The following is a 27,861-nucleotide window of genomic DNA, read 5'->3' as shown; positions in this document are numbered from 1 at the left end:
TTTGCATTTCTCTAATCAATAGTGATTTAGAGCATTTTAAAAATATTACTATCAATAGCTTTGATTTCTTCTGAAAATTTTGTTCATATATTTTGACCATTTATCAATCAGGGAATGACTCACATTCTTATAAATTTGACTCAGTTCTCTAGATAGTTGAGACTTGAGGCCTTTATCAGAGAAACTTGCTGTACATTTTTGCCTTAGTTTCCTGCTTCCCTTCTAATCTTGGCTGTATTGGTTTCGTTTATGCAAAACCTTTTTAATTTAATGTAATCAAAATTATCCATTTTGTATCCCATAATGCTCTCTATTTCATTTGGTCACAGATTCTTCCCTTATCCATAGATCTTACAGGTAAACTATTTCATGCTCCCCTAATTTGCTTATAATATCACCCTTTATGTCTAAATAATGTTCCTGTTTTGATCTTATTTTGGTATACAGCAACTACACTCCCCTTTTATCAGCAATTTTTTTTTTTTAAGCAATCGGGGTTAAGTAACTTGCTCAAGGTTACACGGCCAGTTATTTCTGGGTGTGGTGCTGAGTGTCTGAGCCCAGGATTCGATCTCCAGGTCGTCCCAACACTGGAGCCGGTACTCTTACTCTCTGAGCCACCTGGCTGCCCCTAAGCAATTGGGGTTAAGTAACTTGCTCAAGGTTACACGGCCAGGTGTTTCTGGGTGGGTGCTAAGTGTCTGAGCCCGGGATTCGATCTCCAGGTCTTCTCAACACTGGAGCCAGTGCTCTTACTTGCTGTGCTACCTGGCCGCCCCTTTATCCGCAATTTTTATTAAATGGTGAGTTCTTGTCCCAAAAGTGGGGATCTCTGGGTTTGTCAAACACTAGATTACTATGGTCATTTATACTGTGTATTGTGGACTTAATCTGTTCTACTGATCCACTACTCTGTTAGCCAGTACCAGATTGCTTGGATGAGATCTGGTACTGCTAGGCCACCTTCCTTTACATTTTTTGAATGGATTCCCTTGATATTCTTGACCTTTTGTTCTTACAGAAGAATTTATTATTTTTTCAAGCTCTATAAAACAATTTTTTTTGCTAGTTTGATTGGTATGGTACTGAATAAGTAAATTAATTTAGGTAGAATTGTCATTTTTATTATATTGACTCAGCCTACTCATGAGCATTTAATCTGTGAAAATGCTTAAATGTCAAACAGAGTTCATATTTGATCCTAGAAATAATGGATAGGGAGATGATGTGATCAGATCTTCACTTCAGTAAAATTATTTTGGCATCTATATGAAGGATGGATTGAGATGAGAAGTGGATTGAATCTGAGAGACCAAATAGGAGACTATTACAATAGGTGTCCAGGTGAGAGGTGATAAACATATGAACTATGGTAATGACTGTGTCAGTGGAGAGGGAAGAATACAGGATCATAGATTTAGAGAGGGAAGGAACCCACTAGTCCAGCCCCCTCGTATTATAGATGTGAAAACTGAGGCCCAGGGAAGTTAAAAGACTTGTTCATAGTCACACAGATAGCAAGCATCAAAGACAAGATTTAGATTTTCTGACTATAGAAATGTTTTCTATTATTTTCTGTTCATTCCTTGAGGATGCTGGAGAGGCAATTAGTGCTTAGGTATGGACTGGACTAGATGTCCTCCAGGGGCCCTCTTGTTCTCTCATCTTTATTTTATATCTGAGGTCTGAGGAAGGCAGGAGCTACCACATTCCCATAGGCTGGGAAAAGGATGTCCGTTCCTATGACAACAGAAGGGGGTCCATTCACCATCCCTATATTTCCATGGAAACAGAGCGTGGGCGGCACTACCTCCTGCATCTCCCTCTGGCGGTAGCTGTGCTCTACGTTCTATTCACCTTGCACAACCTTTGAGGCCTTATTCCTTGCGCAGGCGCACTTCTTCAGGACCCTGATTCCCCGCCCCCACCGCTACCATGCCTTGCACAGTGGCGCTGGGGTTGGGCGGTCTGGCCCGGGTCCGGCTCATTGAAGCCCCGCCCCGTTGCGGCGGCCCTAGCTCGGAAGCTCTGCTCTCGCGACGCTTGCCTTCCTTGGCATTGGCCGCGCTGGCTCACGGGACGGCGGTGGCGGCGTTGTTGAGGAGGCCCGATATGGCGGCGTCCGGGGCTGTGGGGCGCTTGTCCGTTCTGGGGCTTCGGCGCGCCCACGGCCGGGTCCTGCTGGGCGGTGCTAGGCCCGGCACTCTCGTGCTGCGGCTGCCTCAGGTGAGCGCGCACCGCCCCCTTCCCTCCTCGCCCCCTCCAGGCGCCCAGCCGCACAGTCCCGGCGCGGCCGCCTGAAGGTCACGGCGCCGGGCGCGCGGCCTGGCCCCGCACCGGCCCGTCGGGCTCGCGGAGCGGCTCCGGCGCGGCTCCGGGGTGCCTGTGCTGCAGCTCGGGCCGAGCCTGGCACCGTGACCCCGCTCTCCGCCCTGCAGCCGGGACCGGGCCAGGCAGCCTGTCTCTGCTGTGGAGCCCGGCCCCTGGCCCGGGGTCCCCGTCTTGCAGCGCCGGCCCGATCCATTGCTACATGGATGCTTCTAGTCCTGGACCATGTCAAGAGTCACAGCCCCTGCCTCAGCTGCCCCCTTCCCCGAACCGCTATCATCTCCCTCCCTCCCAACCGCCGGGGGGCCCCCACCCCATCCTGCCTTTCCTCCCCGGGGTCCCCTGCCTGCCTTAACCTCACTTTTAACGTCCCCATGCCCCTGTCCCAGAGGTCACGTACGAGTCAAGCTTAGGGCAGGCCCACCCTTTGGCCTAGGCTTTCCATGCGTGACCTCTTTCTGTCCACGCTGAGTCTGTGTGACCCCGTCCTAGGTTATTTTGGGGCCACGGAGCCGCTCAGCTTGGGCTCAGCCTCCTGGGCCCCTCTACCCTTGGCATGGAGCCTGAGGTGACCTTGGCCCTGGACTGTGGGCTAGGGAGGGAAGCCGACACAAAGTGCCCAGGAGGGAGGGGTAAGCACTTGTCACTATCTCCAGCCCTGGGCAAGGCTTCCTCTCTAGGAATTGGGAGAGGGATGGTAATGGGAAAAGGTGAGATCACACCCCAGAGAGAATGCTTCCCCAACACCATCAGTCTGACCTGTGCTGGTCTGCCCTCCGTGCAGGTCTAGGTCCTGGCTCTGACCTGAAGCTCCAGCCTCTAGTCAGCCCCCAGAGCTAGCCATCTGACTGTCTGGAAGGAGACTGTTGGCCTTGGGTTGGTTTGCTTGCGGGTTCCTGGGGCCTGTGGCTGCCTACCCTGCTCCACTCAACATTTAGGGATTGCGAGGTCCCCTCTCTTTCCTCATTCCATCCTGGATTCCTCCACCCTTGGCAGCCCCCATGTCAGGGACCTTGGCCTGGAGCTCCTATGATCTGGAAGTGGGAGAAGCTGTCTGAAGGTCTGCATTCCAAGAGAGGGAGGCCTGTTGTCTTTCATCCCTGCTGGCTTAGTGTGGAGAGCAGGGAAGTGTGTTGCAGCAGGAAGAAGAGAGGTTGGACCTTCAGTGAGGTGTAGCTTCTTGATGGGCAGTAAGATTTGTGTGGTCCTTTAAAGCAGGATTTGTATGATCCTTTAAAAACAAGGTAGATCTCCAAGCCTGTCCTAGAAACAGAAGGGCCCTGGCTGGGTTGTCCTCCTAAGTATCCTGCTCACAGGGGCATGGAAGTGTTTGTACACCTGTACGCTACATGGCGCTCCTCCCCACTTGTGGTATCTGGGCATGACCTCATTGTGTTCTGGTCTGGCTACCTTTGACCTTGAGCCCTTAACTAAGAGACCCATCTGAATCTCTCCTTCCCCATGTCCCCCTTCATTCTCTAAACCTCCTCTTAAAATTCATTCTCTGTCTAGGGCAGGGTTGGGTGAATCTGGGGGCTGATCTCTACCTTGGATTGGAAGAAAAAGATGGGGGATAGTCACCTTTTTTGTTTCTGAGGGGACAAGAATGGAGCCCTAGCCTTGCTGAAGATGGTTTTCCCCTTCCCCCAGTTAGAATAGGTAAAATAAGTCTTACACCTGGAAAGTACCTCAACCATATATGAATGTTCTAGGATTTAGAGCTAGAAAAAGCAACTTTAGGGATCATTTTTTACTGGTAAGATAACTGAGGACCAGAGCAGTTAATGAATGGACTTGCTTAGTATATAGTTACAGTGAGTCAATGGCTAAGTCTAGACTAGAAACTAGACCTGATTTTTCCCCACTATTCTTCCTTTGGGAAACCAGGGGTGGGAGGGGTGAGGGGGAAGTCAGAAGTTCATCTGGCTATATATAAATACCTGTTCTTTGGGGGTGTGGGCTTTTTGATAAGCAGGATAGTGGAGGTGGGCTATAAACTAATCTGGGCCTTATAGACTTCTGGGAATGATAAGAGCACTGAGCTGAGTGGGTACCTTGCAGGCTGCCACAATGTCATCATTCTCAAACCTCTCGAGGGGCCGGAAGGTGGTGCTGTCAGCCCTGGGCATGCTGGCTGCGGGAGGTGCAGGGCTTGCTGTGGCCTTGCACACTGCTGTAGGTGCCAGTGACCTAGAGCTGCACCCACCAAGCTACCCCTGGTCTCACCGAGGCTACCTCTCCTCCTTGGACCATGGCAGGTAGGGCTGGGATTTTGCTGTTGAAACCTGTTGAATTTAAGTTAGTGGGTGGAACTTTTTGGTGGGGTGGGGTGGGGGTGGTATAATGGGGGACAGTGAGCTGGTTACCCTAGAGGGGGTGTGTGTGTAGGGGAGGGTGTATGCATTTGTAGTGGAGGGTTACTTGAAGCTTCCCTGAGTTCTCTGTCTCTTCCACTTCAGCATTCGCCGGGGTTTCCAAGTGTATAAGCAGGTATGCTCTTCCTGCCACAGCATGGACTACTTGGCTTATCGACATTTGGTGGGTGTGTGCTACACTGAATCAGAAGCCAAGGCCTTGGCTGAGGAGGTAAGGAAGATGTGACTGTATCAGAGCAGAGGTCCAGGTCCTGAGAGACTGAGACTGATCTACAGGACAGAAAAGGCCTGGGGGGGGAGGGGGTGTCTTTGAATGGGATGTATAGGAAAGAGGGTCTATGCCTGGGCTGTTGCCAGGGAGTCTTTGGGGAATTTAGAAAAGGGCAGTTGGGTGCCTGGGGATAGTCTGTATCTAAATAATCTGGTGACTTAGGGGCTGTCTGGATTCTAGATAGAGGTTCAGGATGGCCCCAATGAAGATGGAGAGATGTTCATGAGGCCAGGGAAGCTTTCTGACTATTTCCCCAAGCCCTACCCTAACCCTGAGGCTGCTCGGGCTGCCAACAATGGGGCACTACCCCCCGACCTCAGCTACATCATCCGAGCCAGGTACTACAACCTTTTTTTTACCAGTATTGGGAGCTGAGCTAGGTCCTGGACTTAAAGGACCCCAGTGATTGAGGCAGAGGCCTGGGCATGGGTTTGGGAAGATGTAGTTAGTATTTACTACTGTCTCCTGGACTAGGCACGGTGGTGAGGATTATGTCTTTTCCCTGCTCACGGGATACTGTGACCCACCTGCTGGAGTCTCTCTTCGAGAGGGCCTTTACTTCAATGCCTACTTCCCTGGTCAGGCCATTGCCATGGCTCCTCCTATCTACGATGAGGTCCTTGAGTATGACGATGGTGAGCTTCATAACAACCCCATCCTCCATATCTTCTGTTCCTTTCCCATACCCACTATGTCCTATTCCTAGACTGTTCCCTGTGCCTTACTTCTTCCCATTCCTCACGAGCCCTAGTCCTTTTCTCCCATACCTTAATTACTTACTAGCTGTGTAACCTTGGGCAATTCCCTTACCCATTTACTTCTAAGCCCATTTGCTCATGTAAAAAAAAGGAAGGGGTTGGGCTATGTATTCTAAGGCGTCTGCTAGCTCTGAACTCTTATGATCCTTCCCTTTCTCTCCCTATATTCTGTTATCAGGGCTGAAGTGGAAGCTCAGGGCCCTTGCAAGAGGCTTTACCTGACCCTCAAAATCCTGTCACCCCATCATCTTACCATGGGGACCTGTCCCCATGCTCCGATTGCTCTGAGCCCAGTCCCTTCAGTAGCAGATCCTGTTGGTAGTGCTTTGCCTTCATCAAGTTAACTATTTTGGTCCCCATAGGTACACCAGCCACTATGTCACAGGTAGCAAAGGATGTGTGTACCTTCCTGCGTTGGGCATCTGAACCAGAGCATGATCATCGAAAACTCATGGGGCTCAAGGTGATAAAGGCCTGGAAGAGGCGGGGTTGGGGGAAGGAGGTTTAGGGGACAAGGAGGAGAAAGGGAAGGGTGGGGTGTTGGGGCAAGAAACTCTCATTCTGCCAAGGGAGGAAAGGAAGGGACTTCCTCCCTGAGCCCTTTGAGGTCTTCTTCTCCAGATGCTGCTAATGTTTGCTTTGCTGATCCCGCTCACCTACGCCATGAAAAGGCACAAGTGGTCAGTGCTAAAGAGTCGGAAGCTGGCGTACCGGCCCCCTAAGTGATCACGCCTTCATGTGGACATCTTCCTCCACTGTTGGGCCTGATTCACTTCAGCCCAACCTGGCACATCTCATCCTACAGGCATGGTCAGTCTGGCCATCAGGTCCAGCCCAGTCTGATCACTCCTCTTGGATGGGCAAGGGTGGGGGTGGGGCAGAAGAACTGGCTTTGTCCCACCAGCACTGCCAGTCCCCTCCTCCCTCCACCAGAAATAAATTAAGTTTCTCAATGTGACTGTTTGAATGGCTAAATGAGGAAACTGAACCAGGGCCAGGTCAAGGCTTGGAGTTAGCTCTTCAGACAACTGGGTGTTAATAGGTTTTAGGTGCCCTCAGGAATGAGGAACAGGATATACCTATGCTCCTTTGAAGCAGTTTAAATATTTGTAAGTTAGGGTTTAGGACAGGAACTAACCTCTCACCCTTTAGTACTGGGACTTGATGCAGAGGGAGGGACCAAGTAGGATCAGTTACCAATCTCTCCATTTTTAGAGGCCCAAAGCTGTTGATTTGCTCATGGTCACATTGCTAGAAAGCACCAGAAGTGGGAACCAAGACTGCCATGGAGAAGGAAATGTTTGGGTTTGTGGGGAAAGGCATTGTGATAAACTGGAACTTCCTTATGTTCCCTGAGGCACTTTCCCTGTTGTCCCACCTTATGAAGAAGCCCTTAAAATCCCTCCTTCCTTTCTGCCACCCTTGAGGATGGTATTTACTAGGGATGAAGGAGAACAGGACAGGTTCATGTTTCCTGTAATTTGAACAAAAAGAGGTCCTCATTGAGCTCTAGGTTTGGGTGCCCCAGGATCAGGTGGAGTTTTGCCTATCCTTTTGTCTTACTCCCTCCTATCCCTCTCCCCCTCACTCCCCCAATAAATATACCAAGGGCAGTATCAGAAGGTGGTACAAAAAGAAATATTTCCACATGCACACATCCATACCCTTTGGGGATTGTCTCCTCCTAAATTATCCCAGACAAGGCAGGGAGAGTGGGGAAGACTAAGGAATTTTTTCATCTCCAGTGCAGTTAACATTACTCCAGTTTCCCCCAGTTCTTCCCCTTAAAATTCACCTGAAAGGGATTAGTAATTTCAAGAATGGGACTTTTTATTAGCAACTAATGATACTTCTAGACCCACAGGTTCACATCCTGTAATCTTCAATTCCCTCAACTGCTGACCTTCCTAGCCTCCTGCTCCCATTATTTCAAAATCCTGCTGACTTGGGGCGGATAGGTGGCACAGTGATTAGAGCACCGGCCCTGGAGTCAGGAGGACCTGAGTTCAAATGTGGCCTTAGACACTTAAAAAAAAAAAAAACAGCTGTGTGACCTTGGGCAAGTCACTTAACCCCAACTGCCCTCCAAAAAAAAAGTCCTCTTGACTCTACCTCCAGGAGCTGCTATCTGTCCCTTTTCCTAATGCCACTGCCCTGGTCTCAGTCATCAGCCTTCTTTAACCTTCTCACTACTGAGTAACCTTCCCTTCCTCAGACACTTGAGTTCTCATCATATCATCCTTCCACGCAGAAACCTTCAGTGTTCCTCCACTGAGTAAAAAACAACTAATGTGTCCCAGCATGCAAAGCCTTCTATAACCAGGCTCTAATCTATCTTTCCAGCTTTATCTTGCTATTGCTGTTTACATACTGTATTTGAGGTAAGCTGTGATAACAAATGTTTATAGTCCCTTCTTGTTCTCCTCTCCCCCAGATGCCTGGAATGGACTGTCTAACCCCTCTCCCAAATGCTGAAATGCCTGCATTCCAGGCCCATGGCATGTTTCTCTCTGTAGAACTTAGGACACCTTTCTTCTAGCTCTCTCTCCCTCCCAGCCCCCACCACTTTCAGTGAAAATTATCTCCCTCAAGTTCCTCATAGAGCGTTATTACCTCTCCTTGGTATCTGGTATCTTGCTCTTTCATGTGTGTGTGTGTGTATACGTATTCGTTCCCTTCATACTATGTCATGAGGTCCTGAGGTCCTTGGGAGGATGTCAGTGCCTTGTATACAGGTATGGTTGTGGAATGCATGAACTAAGGGGAGGAGGGATGTGCAAGTTACAGGGCCTGTCTCCTAAGAACCAATCCCTTAGACCCCGATGACCCACACAGGTTTTATTAAAGATATACAAGAACCTCCACATATTTTCACAACCCCTTCCTCCCTTTTCCTCTTAGTTCCTTGATTTTCATGGTTATCCCTTCTTACTAAAGCCATTCCCTCTATCCTCACCCTTCTGACTCCTCCAGAACTTCTTTCCACTATCCCCTTTCTTCATGCATCTTCATTTTCTCTTTCTATTGGCTCCTGCAAACACCTCTTACCAAAAAAGGCCTTTACACTTACACTCTTCTTCCATTTTTAAAGCCTAATATATGTGAAAATAACTGTCAAACTACCCTGGGAGGTAGGTACTGTCAGTCCCATTTTACAGTTGGAGATGCTGAGGCAGACATTTGATCTTCCCAAGTCCAAGGCCAGCACTCTATCCACTGTACCACCTAGCTGCCTCTAAGGAAATCCTTGGTAATACCTGATAGAGTTCTATTTCCTTACCATTCCCTCTCTTCAACCTCTTATCTGACTTTTCTTATCTGAAACTACTCTCTCAAAGGTTGCCAGTGACTTCCAATTACTTAATCCAAAGGCCTTTGACCTCATTCTCCTTGACTCCTGCATCATTTTACAAAGCTGACCATAGTGTTCTCCATAGCCAGTCCACTGTTTGTCCTCTGACTGAGATTCTTTAAAGTGATCATTCCCCAGTTATCTTTCCATATCTCTTTCTGCACTCCAGCAATTTTAATCATTTCTATATATAAGATGATAAGGCTAAGTGGTAAAGAGAATGCAGGGCATGGAGTCAGGACCACCTGAGTTCAAATCTGTCCACAAACACTAGCTACATAACCCTGGGCAAGTCACTTAACTCCATTTGGCCAGTATGTCCCACCAGAACCTCAAATTCGAACATCTCCAAGACTAGATTTATTTTTCCCCACTATGAAAACATGTTTTATTCATCCAGTTTCTTATGTCACCTTAGTTATCTCTTTTCTTCACCCCTTCATATCTAACCAGTTGCCAAGTCCTATCAGTTTTACCTTCTCAACATCTCACACCTATGGGCTCCATCACTTCCGCTGTCACCACAGTGGCCTGGGCTTTCATTACCTGCCTAACCTTGTCTCACCAACTCCACTCTACACCAATGCTGCCAAGTGAATCTTCCTTATGTAAAGAGCTTATCACGTCAGTCCTGCAAACTCCACTAGCTACCACCTCTACAAGAGCCTCCTGAATGAAATTTAAATTTCATATCCTGGCATTCAATGCCCCTCACAACTTGGTTATCCCATGTCCAACCTTTCTAGTCTTATTCCCATCTCTAGGCTTTTGCTATCCCACAAATATCGTGAATTTTTACCTATCTTTTAAATCCCAAGTCTCTACTCTTCCAGGAATTCCCTGGAATCCCCCCTCAAAAAAAAAAAATTTACTCCTAACTCTTCAGACTTCAGAGAACACCTTGATTTTCATCTCTAATGAACTCAGGTAATGTTTATTACAGTTCTCTATTCTTATCCCCTTCTTACCCTATTGAGTTCTTTAAAGGGCAGGGATCCTCTATAGACATGTGGAGGTGATGACCACAGGAGGTGATAAACACAGCAGATGTTTAATATGTTTGCTGAACTGAACTGATTGCTTCCCAGTGTGTTTGGGGGAGAGGTCTCAATCATAGGAGCGTAGCTTGAATAATGGATGCAAAAGTGCTTTTACACAGTCTTCTCCAAATGTGATGGCTTATTTTTATTATTATAGTCCAATTTCCATCCTGGCTTAAGTGGGTAAGTCACTCTCAGACTTCCTTTGATCCTATAACTTAGTCCCAGTCAGTCAGTTTGACCTTAATGGGTCAGGAAAATTCACTGGACAGGTGAAGGAAGGCATCTAGGGACCCGATGCTGGGAGGAATGGTCACATCCTCTCCCCGCCTTGTAATCTGAGGAGGAAACAAGTAGAGGTCAATTCTGGTCCTTAGCACAGTGCACTGCATACAAGACTTAATAATGTTCAATGAATTCATGAATTAATGACTGAACCTCAACACTTTCCCTGCCCTTACCTTTGGGGGCTGTTGAGCAGAAGCCTCTGGCTGGGGGCTTCGAAAAGCTGGTTGTTCGGTGCTGCACATCTCGCACCCTGGTCGCCCAGGAACATTGATGAAGGTGCAGGAAGGGCAGGACCAGCCGACCTGGGAGGACAGATAAGTACAGGGGTAAATCATTCAACCACCTTTCCTCAAGCTCTGAGACTTAGTATGTCAGGTACTTTATAACAGCCCTCCTGTGCGGCAGTGAAAAGAACCCTGCACTAGACTATGTGTCAAGAGTCTGGGTTTTAAGAGCCACTTCTGGCAGGGGATGACAGTAGGGGTAAAAAAGCACGGTTCTGGAATCAGGAGTTGTTTCATTGTTCGGTCATATTTGACTCTTCATGACCCCATGTGGGGTTGCCATTTACTTCTCCAGATCATTTTGCTTATGAGGAACTGAAGCAAACAGGTTTAAGTAACTTGCCCAGGGTCACACAGGTAGTGTCTGAGGCTGGATTTGAACTCATAAAGATAAATCTTCCTGATTGCCAGTCCAGTCCTCTAACCACTTTGTAACCTAGCTGCCCTGGAATCAGAAGACCCGAGTTCAAATCCAGCCTCAGATACTAAACTACCTTTGGGACCCTGGGCAAGTCACCTAACCTCTATCTCTGTTTCATCATCCATAAAGTGGAAATACTAATAGTACCAACTTCTCAGGATAGCTATAAGAATAAAATGACAAGTGTTTGTAAAGTCTGCTTTTCTCTACAATTTGGGATAATCTCTAAGTAAGGAACCTTTCAGCTCTGTGAGTCTGTATCTAGCACACAGCAGGTGCTTACAGAGTGAACTGAATCAATGTCCATTTTTCCATCATACCTTTCCCCAAAGCCTGGGAGAGGTATGTGGGGTGTTGGGAATATGGGGTGGAGATAAGGCAGGACAGAGGTCATAACTACTGACAGATGGGGAAACCAACTTTCTTGGGACTTTCAGCCCAGTCCCATCCCCACTCCTCTTCACAGTAGCCTGGGAGACATTCATTCTCACATGATATACTCACTTGCTGGCATCCAGAAAGGTTGGTAGGGGCTGGACTTGAGGCTTGGGGAAGCCCTGGTTGCTGGGCAAGAAGGGAGCTGATCTCCCCATTTGACTTCTCGCTGGCTTCTAGTCCCCGGCCTGTATCAAAGAATGGGTTATGAGGCAGAAAGGAGTACTCCTGTCTCCTATAACTTCAACTTCAGACTGATCCCCACACCTGGACCTGCTTGGCCACCCCCTTACTGATGTTATCACTGACCTGGAGGCCGAGCACTGTGAGGCCCAGGGGGCCCAGAAAGCAGGTAGAGGAAGGCGGGGTCTCCATCTTTCTGCACCCCGTAGGAGGCCAAGCTCCTTTCGGGCACACACAAACAACGACCTATCACCCAGCGCTGCACCCGAGGTGGGAAGCCGTATTCTTTGAACACCTATGTTCCAAACAGCCCAAGTCATGAGGTCCCTCATGCCTATGGGGATTCAAGACAACCACCTCCCCACCCCCACCCCCTTTCCTTCCTCCAGGCCTCAGAGGCCCCACATCTGCCACTTTCACCTGTTCTTGTAGGGCTGCTACTGTGCTGTGAGGATGAACCCGGAGGGAGATGTGAGCCGATGATGCTGCATCCTCCACTGTGACCTGCACCCTGGACCAACAGATGAATCAATGGAAGAATGGATAGATGGACACTTTGGTGGCCTGGGGATCTGTCCAGGGATCTCCCAGACGTTTGGCAATGATCCCCCTCTCTAAGGCCTTGGTTGGGATGGGGTTGGTGTTGGCCAAAGAAAGAAGGCTCTCACCTGATGGGACCTGGAGGGAAGCAGCTCTCCTGGAGCAGGATGTTAAGAGGCACTTGCCTCTGAGCCAGGGCAGTTGCAGCTTGAGCTGCTCCCTGTTCATCTCCCCCACAAATGGCCTGGGTCAAACGGTTTGCCAGCTCCTCTGCCAGGGGCAAGTGGGGAGAGGGAGGGTATATGAGAATGCTTGGCTTACCTACAGACCATCTTCCCACCCAAGCCCCTCGGCCCTATCCTGCCCTCCTTTCCTCAGAGTCCAAGCCACCTCTTCTTCCCTCCTCAGCCTCAACCTAAACCCCCATGACCCACTCATGTAGCACAGTTCAACCTCACCTTTCTCTGAAAAATCCTGGGGGCTCCACAGGGACTCAGCCTCAGAAGCTGGAGGTGGTGTGGAGATACTGGGGGGCAGAATGACTGGAGCAGGGGCTGAGGCTGGGCTGGCCACGGCTGAGAGAGAAGACATGGGACAAGACAAGCAACTTCTTGCAAAACTCCTGACCCTGCATGTGTGCTCCCAGCGCCCAGCGGTATGAATTCATCCCCTGTGACTGGTCATCTATGACGGCATCTAGTGTGATCTCACACCCCAGCACTTCCCTGTTTCGGTGACTCCGTCCAGGGTGCTGTCCCCCCCCACCCCCCACCCTCGACGTCCTCACGCCCTGACCTGCGCCCCTGAGGGCAGGATCCCGGGCTCTCTCCAGCAGGGCACTCCAGCGCTCGGCGTCTTGAGGATCGCGGAAGCCCAGGGTCAGAACACCTGGCCCGGGCCCTTCCTTAGGTGGCTGGAGCTCCAGCTCACGGGGACTACGGCTGGTGCAGGCCACGGATTCCAGGGGCCACTGAAAGCCTTCCTGGGGGGGCAAGCACGCAACTCAGTTCGGGGGCCCAAGCCCGTCCTCGCTCAACTACTTCTCCCCACCCCCACTCCTCCCTGGCCTCTCTCCCTCCTAGCCCCAAGGTGCGCTCACCCCGGGGGGGCTCCCAGCGCCCTGTAGCGCCAGACGGAAGTGCCCCGGCCTCGAGGCCTCCGCACTCAGCTGCAGCCGCCACAGTCCATCAGGTCCCGGCCCGGGTCCCAGGCCCCGAACTTCCACAAGCACGGCCGCCTCCTCGAGCAATGTGCCCTCCGCCTCCTCGCCCCCGCCTGCGGGCGGCGCCATCACCCCGGCGGGCCCGGGCCGGGGCCCGAGCCGCGCGCCGGCCTAGGGGAGGGGGCGGAGGAGCGAACGGCCAGAGCCTCCCGAAGGGGCAGGGCTGTACCAGGTGTAGTACTGCAGGGGGAAGGGCTGGGAGGATTCCACCACTAATCCGCGGGGGTGGGCGGGCTGAGCCGGTGTCGCGACTCTTTGCCCGAAGGAGCTTGAGAAGGACTATACCAATAACGGGGTTGGGGTGGGGGGGAGCAGGGGCAGGCTGTACCACCGAAGGGAGGGTGACCAGGGCACCAGGGAAGCGAAGGACATGGAGCCGGAGGCTTGGGTGCAGATTCTGGAAGAGCAGGCGCCACCTTTCTGCATCTGAATTTCCCAGTTTTTGTGTGAAGCAGCAACAACAACAACATAATAAAGGCTAGATGACTTGTCCACAGTCACACAGCTAAGTAGCTAAAGAAGGATTTGAACTGAGGTCTTCCTGTTGCCTGTCCTTGGCTCTTATCCGTTGTGTCCCTACCATTAGTGGATCCCCTGTGTGGTCTTGGGCCAATCACTTTTGGGGGGAGGACGGCGTTCATTTCATTATCTGTATGTAAACTTTTTATATTATTTATTATTATTTATATATAACATAATAAAAGTTAACATTATATTAAACTTTAATATATAATTAATTTTTAATTTTCAATATTCACTTCCATAAGATTTTGAGTTTTTAATTTTCTCCCCCTCCTCCTCCTTCCCCTCTTCCCAAGATGACGTACAAACTGATATAGACTCTACTTATGCATTCATATTACAGTTTTTAATTTTCTCCCCCTCCTCCTCCTTCCCCTCTTCCCAAGATGACGTACAAACTGATATAGACTCTACTTATGCATTCATAAACATTTTCACATTAGTAAATGTGTAAAGAAGAATTCGAACTAATGGGAGGAACCATGAGAAGGAACAAAACAAAGGGAGAGGAATTAGTAAGTTCCCATCTGCATTCAGACCCCATATTTCTTTCTCCGGATGTGACAGCATTTTCCATCATGAGCCTTTTGGAGTTGTCTTAAATCCTTGCTTTGCTTAGATGAGCTAAGTCTATCAAAGTCAGTCATCACACAATGTGGCTGTTACTGTATACAGTGTTTTCCTGGTTCTACTCATTTCACTCAGCTTCAGTTCATAGAAGTCTTTCCAGGTTTTTCTGAAATCCACCTGCTCATCATTTCTTATAGCACAATGGTATTTCATTACATTCATATACCACAACTTGTTCAGACATTCCCCAGTTGATAGGCATTCCCTCAATTTTCAGTTCCTTACCATCACAAAAAGAGCTGCTACAAATTCTTTTTGTACATGTGGGTTCTTTTCCCATTTGTATGATCTCTTTGGGATACAGACCTAGAAGTGGTATTGCTGGGTCAAAGGGCATGCACAATTTTATAGCCCTTTGGGCTATAGTTTAGAGCATTTTTTCATGACTATAGATAGCTTTAATTTCTTCCTCTGAAAACTGCCTGTTCATATTCTTTGACCATTTATCAACTGGGAAATGACTTGCATTCTTATAAATTTGGCTCAGTTCTCTATATATTCTAGAAATGAAGCCTTTATCAGAGACACTGGTTATAAAAATTGTTTCCCAGCTTTCTGCTTCCCTTCTAATCTTGGTTGCATTGGCTTTGTTTGTACAAAAGCTTTTCAATTTAATGTAATCAAAATAATCCATTTTGCATTTCATAACGTTCTCTATCTTTTGTTTGGTCAGAAATTCTTCCCTCCTCCATAGATCTGACAGAAAAACTATTCCTTGTTCTCCTAGTTTGCTTATAGTATCAGTCTTTATATCTAAATCATGTACCCATTTTGACTTTCTATTGGTATAGGATATAAGATGTTGGTCTATGCCTTGTTTCTATCATGCTATGTTCCAGTTTTCCCAACAGTTTCTGTTAAATAGTGAGTTCTTATTCCAGAAGCTGGAGTCTTTGTATTTATTAAATAGTAGATAGTCATTGACTGTTGTGTCTTGTATACCCAACCTATTCCACTGATCCGTCACTTGTATGTAAACTTCTGTCACAATTGTTTCCCTCCTAAGGTTCCTTGGATTTTCAGAAAACAACACCAAAAGATTCTCTATTCCCACCCCATGCCATCCCCGGCCTGGAATAGGAGGTTTCCAGTGGAGTGACCCGGGATTCTGTAGTAGGCCCTGTGCTGCTTCATAGTTTTATCACAGACTTGGACAAAGGCAGGGATGGTCTCCTTATCAAATTAGCAGATGACATGGCCCGAAGCTGGGAGGAAAGCTAGCTAGCATCCTAGATGACCGAACCAGGCTCTTAGAAAATCTTGACAGGCTAGAGCAATGGGCTGAATCCATTAAGAATATAATTCAATAGGAATAAATGGAAAGATTTACACTAGGGTTCAAAAATGAACATCACCAGTAAAGAGTTATGGGTGGCATGGTGTGAGACATCTGTGAGCCTGAAAAAGATCTAGAGGTTTCAGTGGACCACAAGCCTAATGTGAGTTGGCAGTGAAATGTCATCGCCTAACAGGCTAATTTAGTCTTGTGCTGCATTAATAAAGGCATGTAGCCTCCAGGAATAAGGGGGTGAGACTCCCTCTGTACTCTGACCTGGTCAGACCATAGCTGGAGTATTATGTTCAGTTTCTAGTACCACGGTTTAAAAAAGGACATTCATAAGCTGGAGTGTCCAAAGGAGAGGCAGCCAATAGGGTCGAGAACCTTGAGTCCATGTAATATGAAGATCACTTGAAGTGGGTTTGCACAGCAACTAACACATCAGCAAATGCTCCATCCCAAATGCTTGTGGACCAGTTGATTGCTGATTGACTATGTTTAGGCTGGAGAAGAGAAGACTCAGCTAAGAGGAAGGTTTGATTTGTCCTCTTTGTTCTCAGAAGGCCGAGCTAGGCGCAGAAGGTCACAAAGAGACCAATTAGTTTAAATGCAGAAAAAACTTCCTAACACAGCTGACCAAAGCTGGAATGAATGGACTGCCCATCCAAGAAGTACTGGGTTCCCCATCACCAGAGGTCTTCCAGCAAAGGTGACATAGCCACTTGTATGTTACTGTGGCTATTGCTTTCCATCGTAAGTTGGCCTGGATGGCTGCTAAAGTCCCAACTCTCAAATTCCGGGATTCTTTGGCTTGCCTGAGGTCACTTGAATGCCCCACAATAAGATGGAAATTTTTTAAATCACCAGGCATTCCAAAAAAAAGTGCTAAAGCTCCTGATCACACACCCTCTAGTGATTCAGCCATGAGGTCAGCAGCTTCACCTACGTGAGAATTATAAGGATATGGAAGAGAGGCATCAGGTGATTATTACTGTAGCAGCCAGAAGACAGGATGTCAGGAGATTGCCCTGCATGCCGTACCTTTGGACCAAAATGCTATGTGTAGGTGATCCCATAACAAAGTCTTCAGGTGTGCCTGTAGAAAACCAGTCCCAAAGGACTGAGTGGGAGGAGCTGAGATTCCAGGAGGTGTCCAGGAGAGGAGCAGCAAGGTCACTCCCAATGCTCCAGAATTTTGTCCATTTCAGTTCTGCTTTAATAAATGTACTCTGGGGGCAGCTAGGTGGCGCAGTGAATAGAGCACGGGCCTGGAGTCAGGAGGACCTGAGTTCAAATCCAGCCTCAGACACTTAACACAAAAACTAGCCGTGTGACCCTGGGCAAGTCACTTAACCCCAATTGCCCTGCTTTCCCCCTCCAAAATGAAAATAAATAAGTAAATGAATGTACTCTGACACACATATAAATGTTTTTATATATACACACATATAGATGTGCACACATACACGTATGTGTGTGAGAGAATAATCCTTTTAGGACTATATATGAAAAGTGATTCTATTCTGTCATCAACAACATATTTCCCCTTCCATCATCCCCACTCTCACTTATCTTTAATCTTTTCCTGTCTACTAATTGCTACTGTACAAATGTGCCTATGTCTCCCACATCCTCAAAAAGTCCTCACTTGAACCCGTCCATCCTTCCTAGTGATTATTTCATATCTCTCCAATCTTGTATGGCTAACTTCCTTGAGAGACCATATATGTTCAATTCCTCCACCTTCTTTCCTCTTACTCTCCAAAGTCTGGCTTTTGACTCTATCATTTAACCAAAAGTGCTCTCTCCAATGTTAGGAACAATTTCTTAATTGCCAAATCCAATGGCCTTTCTTCAATTTTCATTTTTGACCTCTCTTTGATGCTGTCACCCTCCTCTTCTTGATATTTTATTCTCTCCAGGTTTTCACAACATTATTCTCTCCTAGTTGACCTATTTGACTGCTCCTCAGCCTCATTTGCTGTACCTTCATTCAGGTCACTCCTGCTAACCATGGATGTTCCAAAGGGTCCTGTCAAAAGGATCCCCTTCTCTTTTCCCTCTGTATTATCTTGCTTGATCTCATCAACTCCCATGGATTCAATTATCATCTGTGTTGATAGTTATCAGATCTAGTTATCCAGCTTTAACCTTACTGACCTTTAGACTCTCATCTCCAATTGGACGTCCCATGACACCTTAAACTCAACATGTCCAAAACTAAGCTCATTCTCTTTCTCCCCAAACTTTCTCCTCTTCCTAACTTCCCTATTACTGTTTCTAGACTCAAAACCTAGGTGGCATCATCACTTCCTGACTCTCTCTCCACCTCTCCCTCCACCCCTTTTCCAACCTGTAGCCATGGCCTGTTGATTTTGCCTCATGACATTTCTTGTACATGCCCCTTTCTATCCTCAGACATTGTCATCACCCCAGTACAGATCCTCATCACCTCATGCCTGGACTATTGATGTCTCTAGTTTATCCTCCTATACCAGGGGAACTGTAAACCAATTCAACCATTCTGTAGAGAAATTACTTAGCAATACCACTACTAGGTCTGTATCCCAAAAGAGATAAAAGGAAAAGGAAAAGGACCTATATGTACAAAAATATTTATAGCAGCTTTTTTTCTGGGGGATAAAGAATTAGAAGTTGAGGGGATGCCCATCAACTGGGGAATGGCTGAACAAGTTGTGGTATGTGATCATGAGGGAATACTATTGTACTATAAGAAATGAGGAGCAGGCTGCTCTCAGAAAAACCTGGAAAGACTTACATGAGCTAATGCAATGTGCCAAAGCAATCTTCTCAAAGCTCAAGTCTGACCATGTCACTCTCCTATTTGATTAATAATAATAATATTTATATAGTGCTTACTGTGTGTACCAGGCACTGTGCTAAGCACTTTACAGTTATGTCATTTGATCCTCACAAAACCCCTGGGATGTTGGTGCTTTATTATCCCCATTTTACAGATGAAGAAACTGAAGCAAAAAGAGGTTAAGTGACTTTCCCAGAGTCATGTAGCTAGATTTGTAAAGTCAGGTCTTCCTGACTCCAGGCCTCATCATCTTTTGGCATAATATTTTTTTTTTACTTAAAGTATTTTATTTTCCCCCAGTTACATAGAAAAACAATTTTTAACATTTGTTTTTAAAACTTTTGAGTTCCAAATTCTCTTCTATCTCCTTACTCCTCCCCACCACTGAGAAGGCAAGGAATTCAATATAGGTTACACATATGTAGTCATACAAACATATCCGTAATAGTCATGTTGTGAAATAAAACATAGATGAAAAAAGAAACTCAAGAAAAATAAAGTAGGAAAAAAGTTTGCTTCAATTTGTATTCAGACACTATCAATTCTTTCTCTGGGAATGGATAGCATTTTTCATCATAAGTCCTTCAGAGTTGTCTTGGATCATTGTTTTGCTGAGAATAGCTAAGTCATTCACAGCTGATCATCTTACATTATTGCTGTTACTTTGTACACAGTACATTTCACTTTGCATCAGCAAATATAAGTTCAGGTTTTTCTGAGAGTATCCTGCTCATCATTTCTTATAGTATAATAGTATTCCACCATAATCACAACTTGTGCAGCTATTCCCCAATTGATGGGCATCCCCTCAATTTCTAATTCTTTACCTCCCAGAAAAGAGCTGCTATAAATATTTTTGTACATATAGATCCTTTTTCTTTTATCTCTTTTGGGATACAGACCTAGTAGTGGTATTGCTAAGTCAAAGGGTATGTCTGACTTTATAGCCCTGTGGGCATAGTTCCAAATGCTCTACAGAATGGATGAATCGGTTTACAACTCCCCTGTGTACTGTGCCGCCTCAATAAACTCCAGTGGTTCCCTGTCGCCTGCAGGATCAAATATAAAAGCCTTAACAATCTTGTCCTTCTGCACACACATCTATCCAGTCTTCTTATACATTATGCCACTCTCTATCATGTGCCCTGGGATCCAGGGACACTGGCCTCCTTACTATTTCTCCATCTCCTAATTCAGGCTATATTCAATGCATGGAATACTTTCCCTCATTTCCATCTCCTGGCTTTCCTGTCTTGCAATTTAGTCTCAGCTCTTCCTAATTCTAGTGCCTTCTCTCTCTTAGTTATTTCCAACTTGACCTACATGATTACTTTCATATTCTCTCTCCCATTTGATTGTGTGCTCCTTGAGGGCAGGGACTGTTTTTTTTTTTTTAATCTTTCTATATATCACCAGTGCTTAGCACAGTATCTGGTACAGAGTAGACAATTAATGTTTATTGACTGACCAACTGATAGAGACTGACGGACACCAAACCATGAGGTATTTATGAGTTATTATTTAAGTTATTTATATCCCTAGATAGTTACTAGAAAAGCTAAGGATGGCAAAAATTCGGACCTCATTCTGTTAGGAGCGAGGCAGTATAACCCAAGCTGCGAGCACTCTCTGCTGGCTTCATCTAGATATAGCTAACCACCAAAGATACAGATTTGTTCATGGTAGTCATCCAATGAGTAAGCCTTCTTGCATAAGTTTAAGAGAATCTAGGGTACCTAGATCATAGGAAATAGGTCATTAGTGAAACTCTAGAAAAGGGAAATTGATTATAATAGCCAGCATAACTTTACCAAGAACAGGTAAAGTTAACAGTAAAAAAAAACACACTCTGTAGGTGTGGAATATTATATATACTCTCAAATTACTGGTTTTGTTGAATTATATATTTTTTTCTTTTTCTTTTTTAATTGCTGGTTCGATGGATGGCTCACTAGGTAAGGTAGTATCACACACATAAATATGTATATGTGTATATATATGTATTGTTGGGCATATAGGTGTATGTATGCTTACATTTAGAAATGAAAAATTATGAGACAAAGTGATTAATAAAAACATGATTTTAAAAGAACATCTTTTGTCAGACTAACCTTATTTTCTTTTTTGAAAAGAATTACTTAACTATAGATCAGGAAATGCTATAGCTATAGTTTAACCTAGATTTTAGGAAAGTATTTGACAGAGTATCTCCTGCTATTCTGTGGAAAAGATGGAGAGATGTGCGTATTCATTGATAACACACTTGAGTGGATTTGGACCTGGTAGAATGGCTGAACTCAAAGTAGCTAATTTTTTAATGCAGAGAAGAGAGCCAGCTGAAGTCTTTCCTTTTGAAGGCTACTGAGTGAGTGGTTTTTCCTGGCTCAGTGTCTAATCCAATTTGATCCATCACATGGGCCAGGGAAGGCATATCCCTTAGCAAACAGCTGAAATCCTTCTCTCACATGTTCCTGTGTGGTGTGATGGAGCTAAGTCTTAAAGGAAGCCAGGAATTCCAAGAGGTAGAGGTGAAGAGGGAGTGAATTTAAGCACAGGAGCTAGCCAACCAGTTCAAGGCATGAAGGAACACAGAGTGGGCTGGATCACAGGGTATGTTTGGGATTAGGGCAATAGGGTTGGGGGAGGAAATTAATGTGTGAGAAAGAAGGTTGATACAGGAGGAAGGGGTCAGATTTAAATGCCAAACAGAGAATTTAATATTTGATTCTACAAGTATTGGAAATAGGGGGGTTATTAAGCATGCGTGTGATATCAAATCTGTGCTTTAAGAAAATCATTTTGAGGGCTATATGGAAGGTGAAGTGGAATTGGGGAAGAGACTTGAGACAGGGATGCTAAATCAGCTAGTGAGCTGGAAAGACACCTAGGTGGCGGAGCTTATGGAGGTTGGCTCTTGGAACCAGAAACATCCAAGTTCAAATCTGGCCTCCAACATTTATTAGTTGTATAACCTTGAGCAAGTCACCTAACCTTTGGTTATCTTTATCTGTAAAATGGGGATAATAGGGGCGGCCAGGTAGCACATCGAGTAAGAGCACCGGCCCCAGTGTCGGGATGACCTGGGGATCAAATCCCGGGCTCAGATACTCAGCACCACACCCAGAAATAACTGGTCGTGTAACCTTGAGCAAGTTACTTAACCCTGATTGCTTTAAAAAAAAAATGAGGATAACAATAGCCCATACCTCCCAGGGGTTTTGTGAGGATCAAATGATATATTTGTAAAGTGCTTTACAAACCCTAAAGCTCTTATAAAAATTATAGCTATTATTACAATAATTATGAAAGATACTTCCCCTCATTGGGAAGTCTTCAGAGGCTGGGTGACTGTCAGTAGGGTTGCTGAAGGGATTGTTAATCAGGTACATATCTCTTGTATATCATGAGGATCTTATGAAAAGATCTGATTCTTACCCTCATGAATCATACAATCTCACAGAGGGATGACACAAATGTAGACAATTGTTATGCAAGATGATTTTGCCACTTCTGCTTCTGACTTCTTAATTTCAGTCAATGAAGCCATCTTATAATCTTCTGCTTACTCAGGCTGCCTCATATAGGGAAGCAGTTGGAAATACGGAAGTCATATAGAGTAAAGTCATCTTGTAGAGAACATTGAATGCCAAGGGAAGGACTCTGGATTTTATCCTGTAAACATTAGCAGTCAATCAATCATGTCCTCCCAGATCATTGGGTGTAAATAAAAGTGAAACTGAAACCACACTTCCCTATAGCCCACGGGAAAGGAATAAAAGAAAGGGATGTCCACTCTCTATATCAGGTTCATGTACTAGAAGCCAAGTTTTTGGTGAAGATCAGTTTCCCAGCTCACTGCTCCAAGAGAAATCATAAGAGTTGGCAGTCTCAGGAATTCTGGATCTTCTCTCCTCTAGGCTCACTTCTATCTCTCTCATGTAATCCCAGAAACTCAAGGCCAGTGGAAGGAAGCCAAGAGGCAAACTGTGGACTTCAGTATGCAGATTATGTCTCCACTTTCCTGGTATGTGGCTTCTTGCCCCAAAACACCTATGTTGTCCCCTCTCTGTCCTAGAGGCAATCAGGGCAGTCTCACTTCTGGTGGAATGTTTCTCTATTTCTATCTGTAGAAGACCTCCTGAACCCTAGTCTTCACAGAGATGAAAAGAGGGGAATGCAAAAGTACTAACTAAGGAAGTAACCTAAGTAGAGGAGCTAAAGAAAAACAGGTATATTTAGTTCACTGTTGAACTAGAACTGTGAACTGGTCTAGCCATGCTAGAAAGCACTTTAGAATTGTGTCTGAAAGTAAAACTTTGCATACCCTTTGACCCCACAAAACCACAACTAGGCCTATACCCCAAAGATATTTTAAAAAAAGAGGAAAAGGACCCATATATACAAAAATATTCATAGCAGCTCTTTTGGTGGTGGCAAAGAATTGAAAACTGAGGGCATGTATATCAACTGGCAGATGGCTGAGCAAGTTATGGTATGTGAATGTGATGGAATACTATTTGTGTTAAGAAACTATAAAAGAGATACTTTCAGAGAAACCTGGGAAGACTTATATAAACTGATGCAGAATGAAGTATGAAGAATTAGGAGAATAATTTACACAATAAGGACAATATTGTAAAGATAAACAACTTTGAAAGACTCAGGAACTCTGATCACTACAATGACCAACCATGATTCCTAAAGACTCATGGTGAAACATGCTGACCACCTCCAATTAGAGAGCAGATGGAGACATTTAAAAATATGTACACAGCCAAATGAAGGAATTTGTTTGGTTTGATTATACATGTTTATAACAAGGGTTTTGTTTTTCTTGTTTTCTCAATGCAGGAGGAGTATGTTTGGGTGGTAGGAGGAGAGAACATGGAACTGAAAATAAAACTGAGTTAAAAAAAAAAAAAGAACCTGACCAAAGTAGTGTTTTACAAAGATTAATCCTATAGCTGTGTTTAAGATATAGTAAAAGAGATATTGGAGGTAAAGAGTTGGTTAGGTTAGTGTCATACAGTGAGGAAAAATACTGGATGAAGTATCAAAAGGCTTCGTTTTAAATTCCAGCTGTGCCATTTACAATATTTGTGACTTTTTGGTGAAATTATTTAACCTCTTTGGTTAAGAAGGTTGAACTAGATTATATTCCAGCACAAAATCTATTATCCTAAATGATAAATGCATTTGAGAGGTTCAAAACAAAGTGAGTGATCTGTGGAATACCAGGGGAAAATCTTTCTTACTGGTAGGACTGGGGAAGGCTTGCCTGGAGAGAAACTTTAAAAGTTGGGTAGAAAATAATCAAGCAAAGACAGGGAAGGAGAACAGTCCCATGGAACACACTGAACAAAGACTGGGTCACAGAAGGGTATTGGGGTAGGTAGTGATGGTGGTGGCAGTGGGAATTAAGCTGTCCAGTATGGCTGGAGTGTAGAATGTGAAAGTGTGAAAGACAGGAAGAAAAGTCTAAAAAAATATGGTGGTGATAGCTTTGAATTGTGGCAGGTCTTGAATGCCAGATATAAATTGTGTGAACTGGCCATGCCACTTCGTGTATAGACTACACTTGGTGCACTGCATTTGAACTCTAAAGCATAAGCAGTTCAAATGGGCTTGTCTCTGGCCTTCCTTAAGCCTATAGAAAGGCAGGGTGTCACTGAGTATAATATACCTGAATTGTGCACTAGGTGGCACTCTATTCCAGTCAACAACCAAGTGGTCTTGGAGTCTTTCTGACATTTGTCTGAGAACTTCTCATACTACTATATCAAGAGGGTTCTGATTAGCTGAGCAGTTTAAAACCCAGCCTGGGTTTGGGTTGAAATTAGTGAATGTTATGTAACGTAGATCAAAATAATTAAAAACAGAAAATCTGTGGCTCCTCTGCTACCATGTATCTCTGTCAAAATAACCCTACGTTCACAAGACATAGGTATTCAGCATGCTGTGGCCACAGAGCTTATTAAACACTGAAAAAAATGAAAGGAAAACAAGTGGCTGAGGTTTCTACATGGAACCTTCTGCCTACCCATCTTCCAAAATTCCTCTTGTATCCATAGGTCATAGAAAGGGAATAAAAGAGAGGGAAGATCAAGGAAAGCTAGAGGTTTCAAGAATGGAGCCATCTTCCATTCTGTCTACACCATCTGTTGTTTCCAACAGCTGCCAGGCCCTGCTGCTTTGGACCTGCCTCTACTGTTTTCTTCTTTACTATCTGTCTTGAAGTGCTGTGGATTTGGGGGGCACTAGGGAATATAGACTTAGCTTCCCCTCCTCAAGCCCTAGCCATCAACATAGTCTTCTGCTTTTGAGGCAACTGCTACCACCCCAACATCCCCAACCTCCCCAAAGTATGTCTCTTGCCAGAATTTTGATTAGCAAGCTAATGAGTGACCCAACTGATAGTTAGCATTTATAGAGGACTTTAGGGTTTGCAAAGCACTTTACCTTCGCCACCTCATTTGGATCTCACAACAACTTTGAGTGTTATTTCCCTATTTTACAGTGATTTGCCCATGGTTATGAAGCTAATACAGTAACTCAGTTCTTCCTGGCTCCATTGCACTTGGATGCCAATTCCTCTCAATGCAACAGGAAGTCTGTTCGGGGCAAATCAGAGGGAAAGGAAATTACAGACAGAGGCCTTCTACTTTAGGGATGGGAGGGGCTATTTTTCCATTGCAAACACACTGGGGGTAGTTCCAGAGAGGGGCAAGAGCATGGAGATCATCAGAAATGTTTTTTCCAGCTTATCTTTCATCTTTGTTAGCAGCAACAACAAAAAGGGGGGGGGGGGAGAATAATGATCACTCAAATAGATAACAGGAGTTAGCAGAGGTTAAGAAGTTTGACTTTTCTTTATTAGGCAATAGGTAGCTGCTTGAAATTTCTGAATTCAGGACAGGACCATATATTTACATATAAGGGTGATCCTAAAGAATGTTCTTCCTAAAACAATACAACACACTCATTTTGCAGATAGAGAAATTGAGGCCAAGAAGGGGGAGGTGACTTACTCAAGGTCACAAAACCAGTTAGTGGCAGGTTCTTGGACCCTTGGGCTGTGAGGAGAAAGACCACCTTATAATCAGAACTGGAGGAAAGGAGGAGAGAATGGGGGAAGATGGCAAGGGGTTTTGCAGTATGGAGGAGAGAGGAAAGAAGTCACTGCAAATAGTTTCTATTTTCTTAGTCAATCAGTCAATCAATAAGGGGTGTATGGGTGTTCAGGAAGATTGGGCCTCTGCTGTGAAGGCTTGCTGAGCCCTTTTCAGGGCTGCTCATCCACCTTTGTGTCCACCTGGCACTCAACTCTCACCTGTGGCTCCAAGAAGGTATATCGTGCACAGGGACCACATCCTGTAAAACCATCTGGCAGATAGGCTAAACCAGACTGAAGGTGACCGAGAGGCCTCAAACCCATCAGTAAATTAGTGGGGTGTCTACTCCAAGCATGTGAAGACTTCCCCTGGCAGAATAAGTGAATGAGAACAATTTGTTCCAACATCCATGAAGGCAGCTGAAGTTGTTACTGTGGAGTGCTTAGAGTTCGGTCGGACATTAAAGATGACATGGTCATTGACTTCATCCTGGGCCATGCCAGTCTTCTTGATTTTTTTTGCCACTGGATTTCTTTGGAAGAGAGAGTGAGGCTGATGACTTTGTGCAACTCTGCCTCACTTAAACCTGATTCACATAGAAGTCAAGACGTCAGCCCCTGAGGTCACTGGTCCTCTTTAAAAACAAAGGACATACATTTATTAAGGGCTGGAGTTACAAAAAGAGGCAAAAGACAGTCCCTACCCTCAAGGAGTTAATAATTTGATGAAGGGGGGTGGCCAGGTGGCTCAGCAAGTAAGAGCACTGGCCCCAGTGTTGGGATGAACTGGGGATGGAATCTGGGCTTAGATACTTAGCACCATACCCAGAAATAACTGGCCGTGTAACCTTGAGCAAGTTACTTAACCCCAATTGCTTAAAAAAAAAAATAATTTGATGAAGGAGACAACATACAAATAAACATACAGGAAAAATAAAAAGTAATTAGCAGAGGAAGGCACTAGAATTAGGAAGGGTGGGAAAGGCTTGCAGTAGAAGTTGAGATTTTAGTTGGAACTTAAAGGAAGTTGGTGGTCAGAGGAGATGAGGGAGAATGTTCCAGCCATAGGGGACAGCCAGAGAAAATGCTTGGTGTCAAGAGATGGAGTGTCTTGTTTGTGCAATGATTAGGAGGTCAGTTTCACTGGATTGAAGATTGAAATATATTTCAGGGAATAAGGTTTAAGAAGACTGGAAAGGTTGGCGAGGACTAGGTTATGAGAACTTTGAATGCCAAATAGAGCATTTTGTATTTGATCCTGGAGGCAACAGAGAGCCCCTGGAGATGGTTGAATAGAGAGGGGAGACATGGTCAGACCTATGCTTTAGGAAATTATTTTAGTGTCTGAGTGGAGTAGGCAGACCCACCCATTAGCAGGCTATTGAAATAATGCAGGCTTGAAGTGATGGGGGCAGTGAGGTGGTGGTGCAGTGGATAGAGAGCCAGGCCTAGAGTCAGGAAGACTCATCTTCATGGGTTTAAACCTGGTCTCAGACACTTATTAACTATGTGACCCTGGGCAAGTCACTTAAAGCCTGTTTACCTCAGTTTCTTCCTCCATAAAATGAGCTGGACAAGGAAATGGCAAACCACTCCAGTACATTTCCCAAGAACAACACTCCATATGTGGTCAGGAAGAATCAGACAGACTGAACAGCAGAGGTGATGAGGGCTTGCACCAGAGGGGTGGCTGTGTCAGAGAGAAGGAGGTATATTCCAGAGATGTTGTAAAGGCGAAACTGACAGAATACCAGGATTGAGAGATAGGGGGGAATCCAGGATGACTGCTAGGTTGTGAACCTGAGGGATTGGGAGAATGGTGTTGCCCTCTACAGTAGTAATATGGCAGTGGGGAGGAAGAGTGGAGTGGTTAAGAAGATGAGTCCCATTTTGAACATGTTGGGTTTAAGATGTCTACTGGACAGCCGCTTGAAGATGTCTGAAAGGCAGATGGAGAAGTGAGACTGGAGATCAGAAGAGAGATTGGGGCAGGAAGAG

The 27,861-nt window shown here is 45.4% G+C and overlaps 2 protein-coding genes across 2 annotated transcripts; one reads left to right on the top strand and one right to left on the bottom strand.

The window, feature by feature from the left end:
- The first annotated feature begins 1,910 nt into the window (after positions 1–1,910).
- Positions 1,911–6,690, top strand: CYC1 (cytochrome c1). Its single transcript, XM_069097045.1, has 7 exons — positions 1,911–2,226; positions 4,390–4,586; positions 4,788–4,914; positions 5,155–5,312; positions 5,449–5,609; positions 6,095–6,195; positions 6,354–6,690. Exons 1-7 carry the CDS (start codon positions 1,936–1,938, stop codon positions 6,456–6,458), a joined length of 1,140 nt encoding a protein of 379 aa, XP_068953146.1. The 5' UTR covers positions 1,911–1,935; the 3' UTR covers positions 6,459–6,690.
- A 3,426-nt stretch (positions 6,691–10,116) lies between these two features.
- Positions 10,117–13,638, bottom strand: SHARPIN (SHANK associated RH domain interactor). Its single transcript, XM_069097044.1, has 9 exons — positions 13,375–13,638; positions 13,071–13,257; positions 12,734–12,850; positions 12,404–12,545; positions 12,156–12,246; positions 11,862–12,030; positions 11,622–11,740; positions 10,586–10,714; positions 10,117–10,462 (listed from the first exon to the last, which is right to left on the bottom strand). Exons 1-9 carry the CDS (start codon positions 13,564–13,566, stop codon positions 10,376–10,378), a joined length of 1,233 nt encoding a protein of 410 aa, XP_068953145.1. The 5' UTR covers positions 13,567–13,638; the 3' UTR covers positions 10,117–10,375.
- Positions 13,639–27,861: the final 14,223 nt, after the last annotated feature.

Source organism: Petaurus breviceps, unplaced genomic scaffold, assembly GCF_028583685.1.
Source record: "Petaurus breviceps papuanus isolate PSGF00001 unplaced genomic scaffold, PetGlider_PUasm1.0 350, whole genome shotgun sequence".
In the NCBI taxonomy this organism is placed as follows: domain Eukaryota; kingdom Metazoa; phylum Chordata; class Mammalia; order Diprotodontia; family Petauridae; genus Petaurus; species Petaurus breviceps.
Note: the sequence above shows the minus strand (reverse complement) of the source record. Positions and strands in the feature narration are given on the sequence as shown.

Bases quoted from the DNA above. Each gene is read 5' to 3' on its own strand.
- CYC1 (XM_069097045.1), top strand. From the start codon at position 1,936: ATGCCTTGCACAGTGGCGCTGGGGTTGGGCGGTCTGGCCCGGGTCCGG. The intron at 5,313-5,448 runs GTACTACAACCT...CTCCTGGACTAG, and splicing joins AGCTACATCATCCGAGCCAG to GCACGGTGGTGAGGATTATG. The intron at 6,196-6,353 runs GTGATAAAGGCC...CTTCTTCTCCAG, and splicing joins GAAAACTCATGGGGCTCAAG to ATGCTGCTAATGTTTGCTTT.
- SHARPIN (XM_069097044.1), bottom strand. From the start codon at position 13,566: ATGGCGCCGCCCGCAGGCGGGGGCGAGGAGGCGGAGGGCACATTGCTC. The intron at 13,258-13,374 runs GTGAGCGCACCT...TTGCCCCCCCAG, and splicing joins GCGCTGGGAGCCCCCCCGGG to GAAGGCTTTCAGTGGCCCCT. The intron at 12,851-13,070 runs GTCAGGGCGTGA...CTTCTCTCTCAG, and splicing joins TCCTGCCCTCAGGGGCGCAG to CCGTGGCCAGCCCAGCCTCA.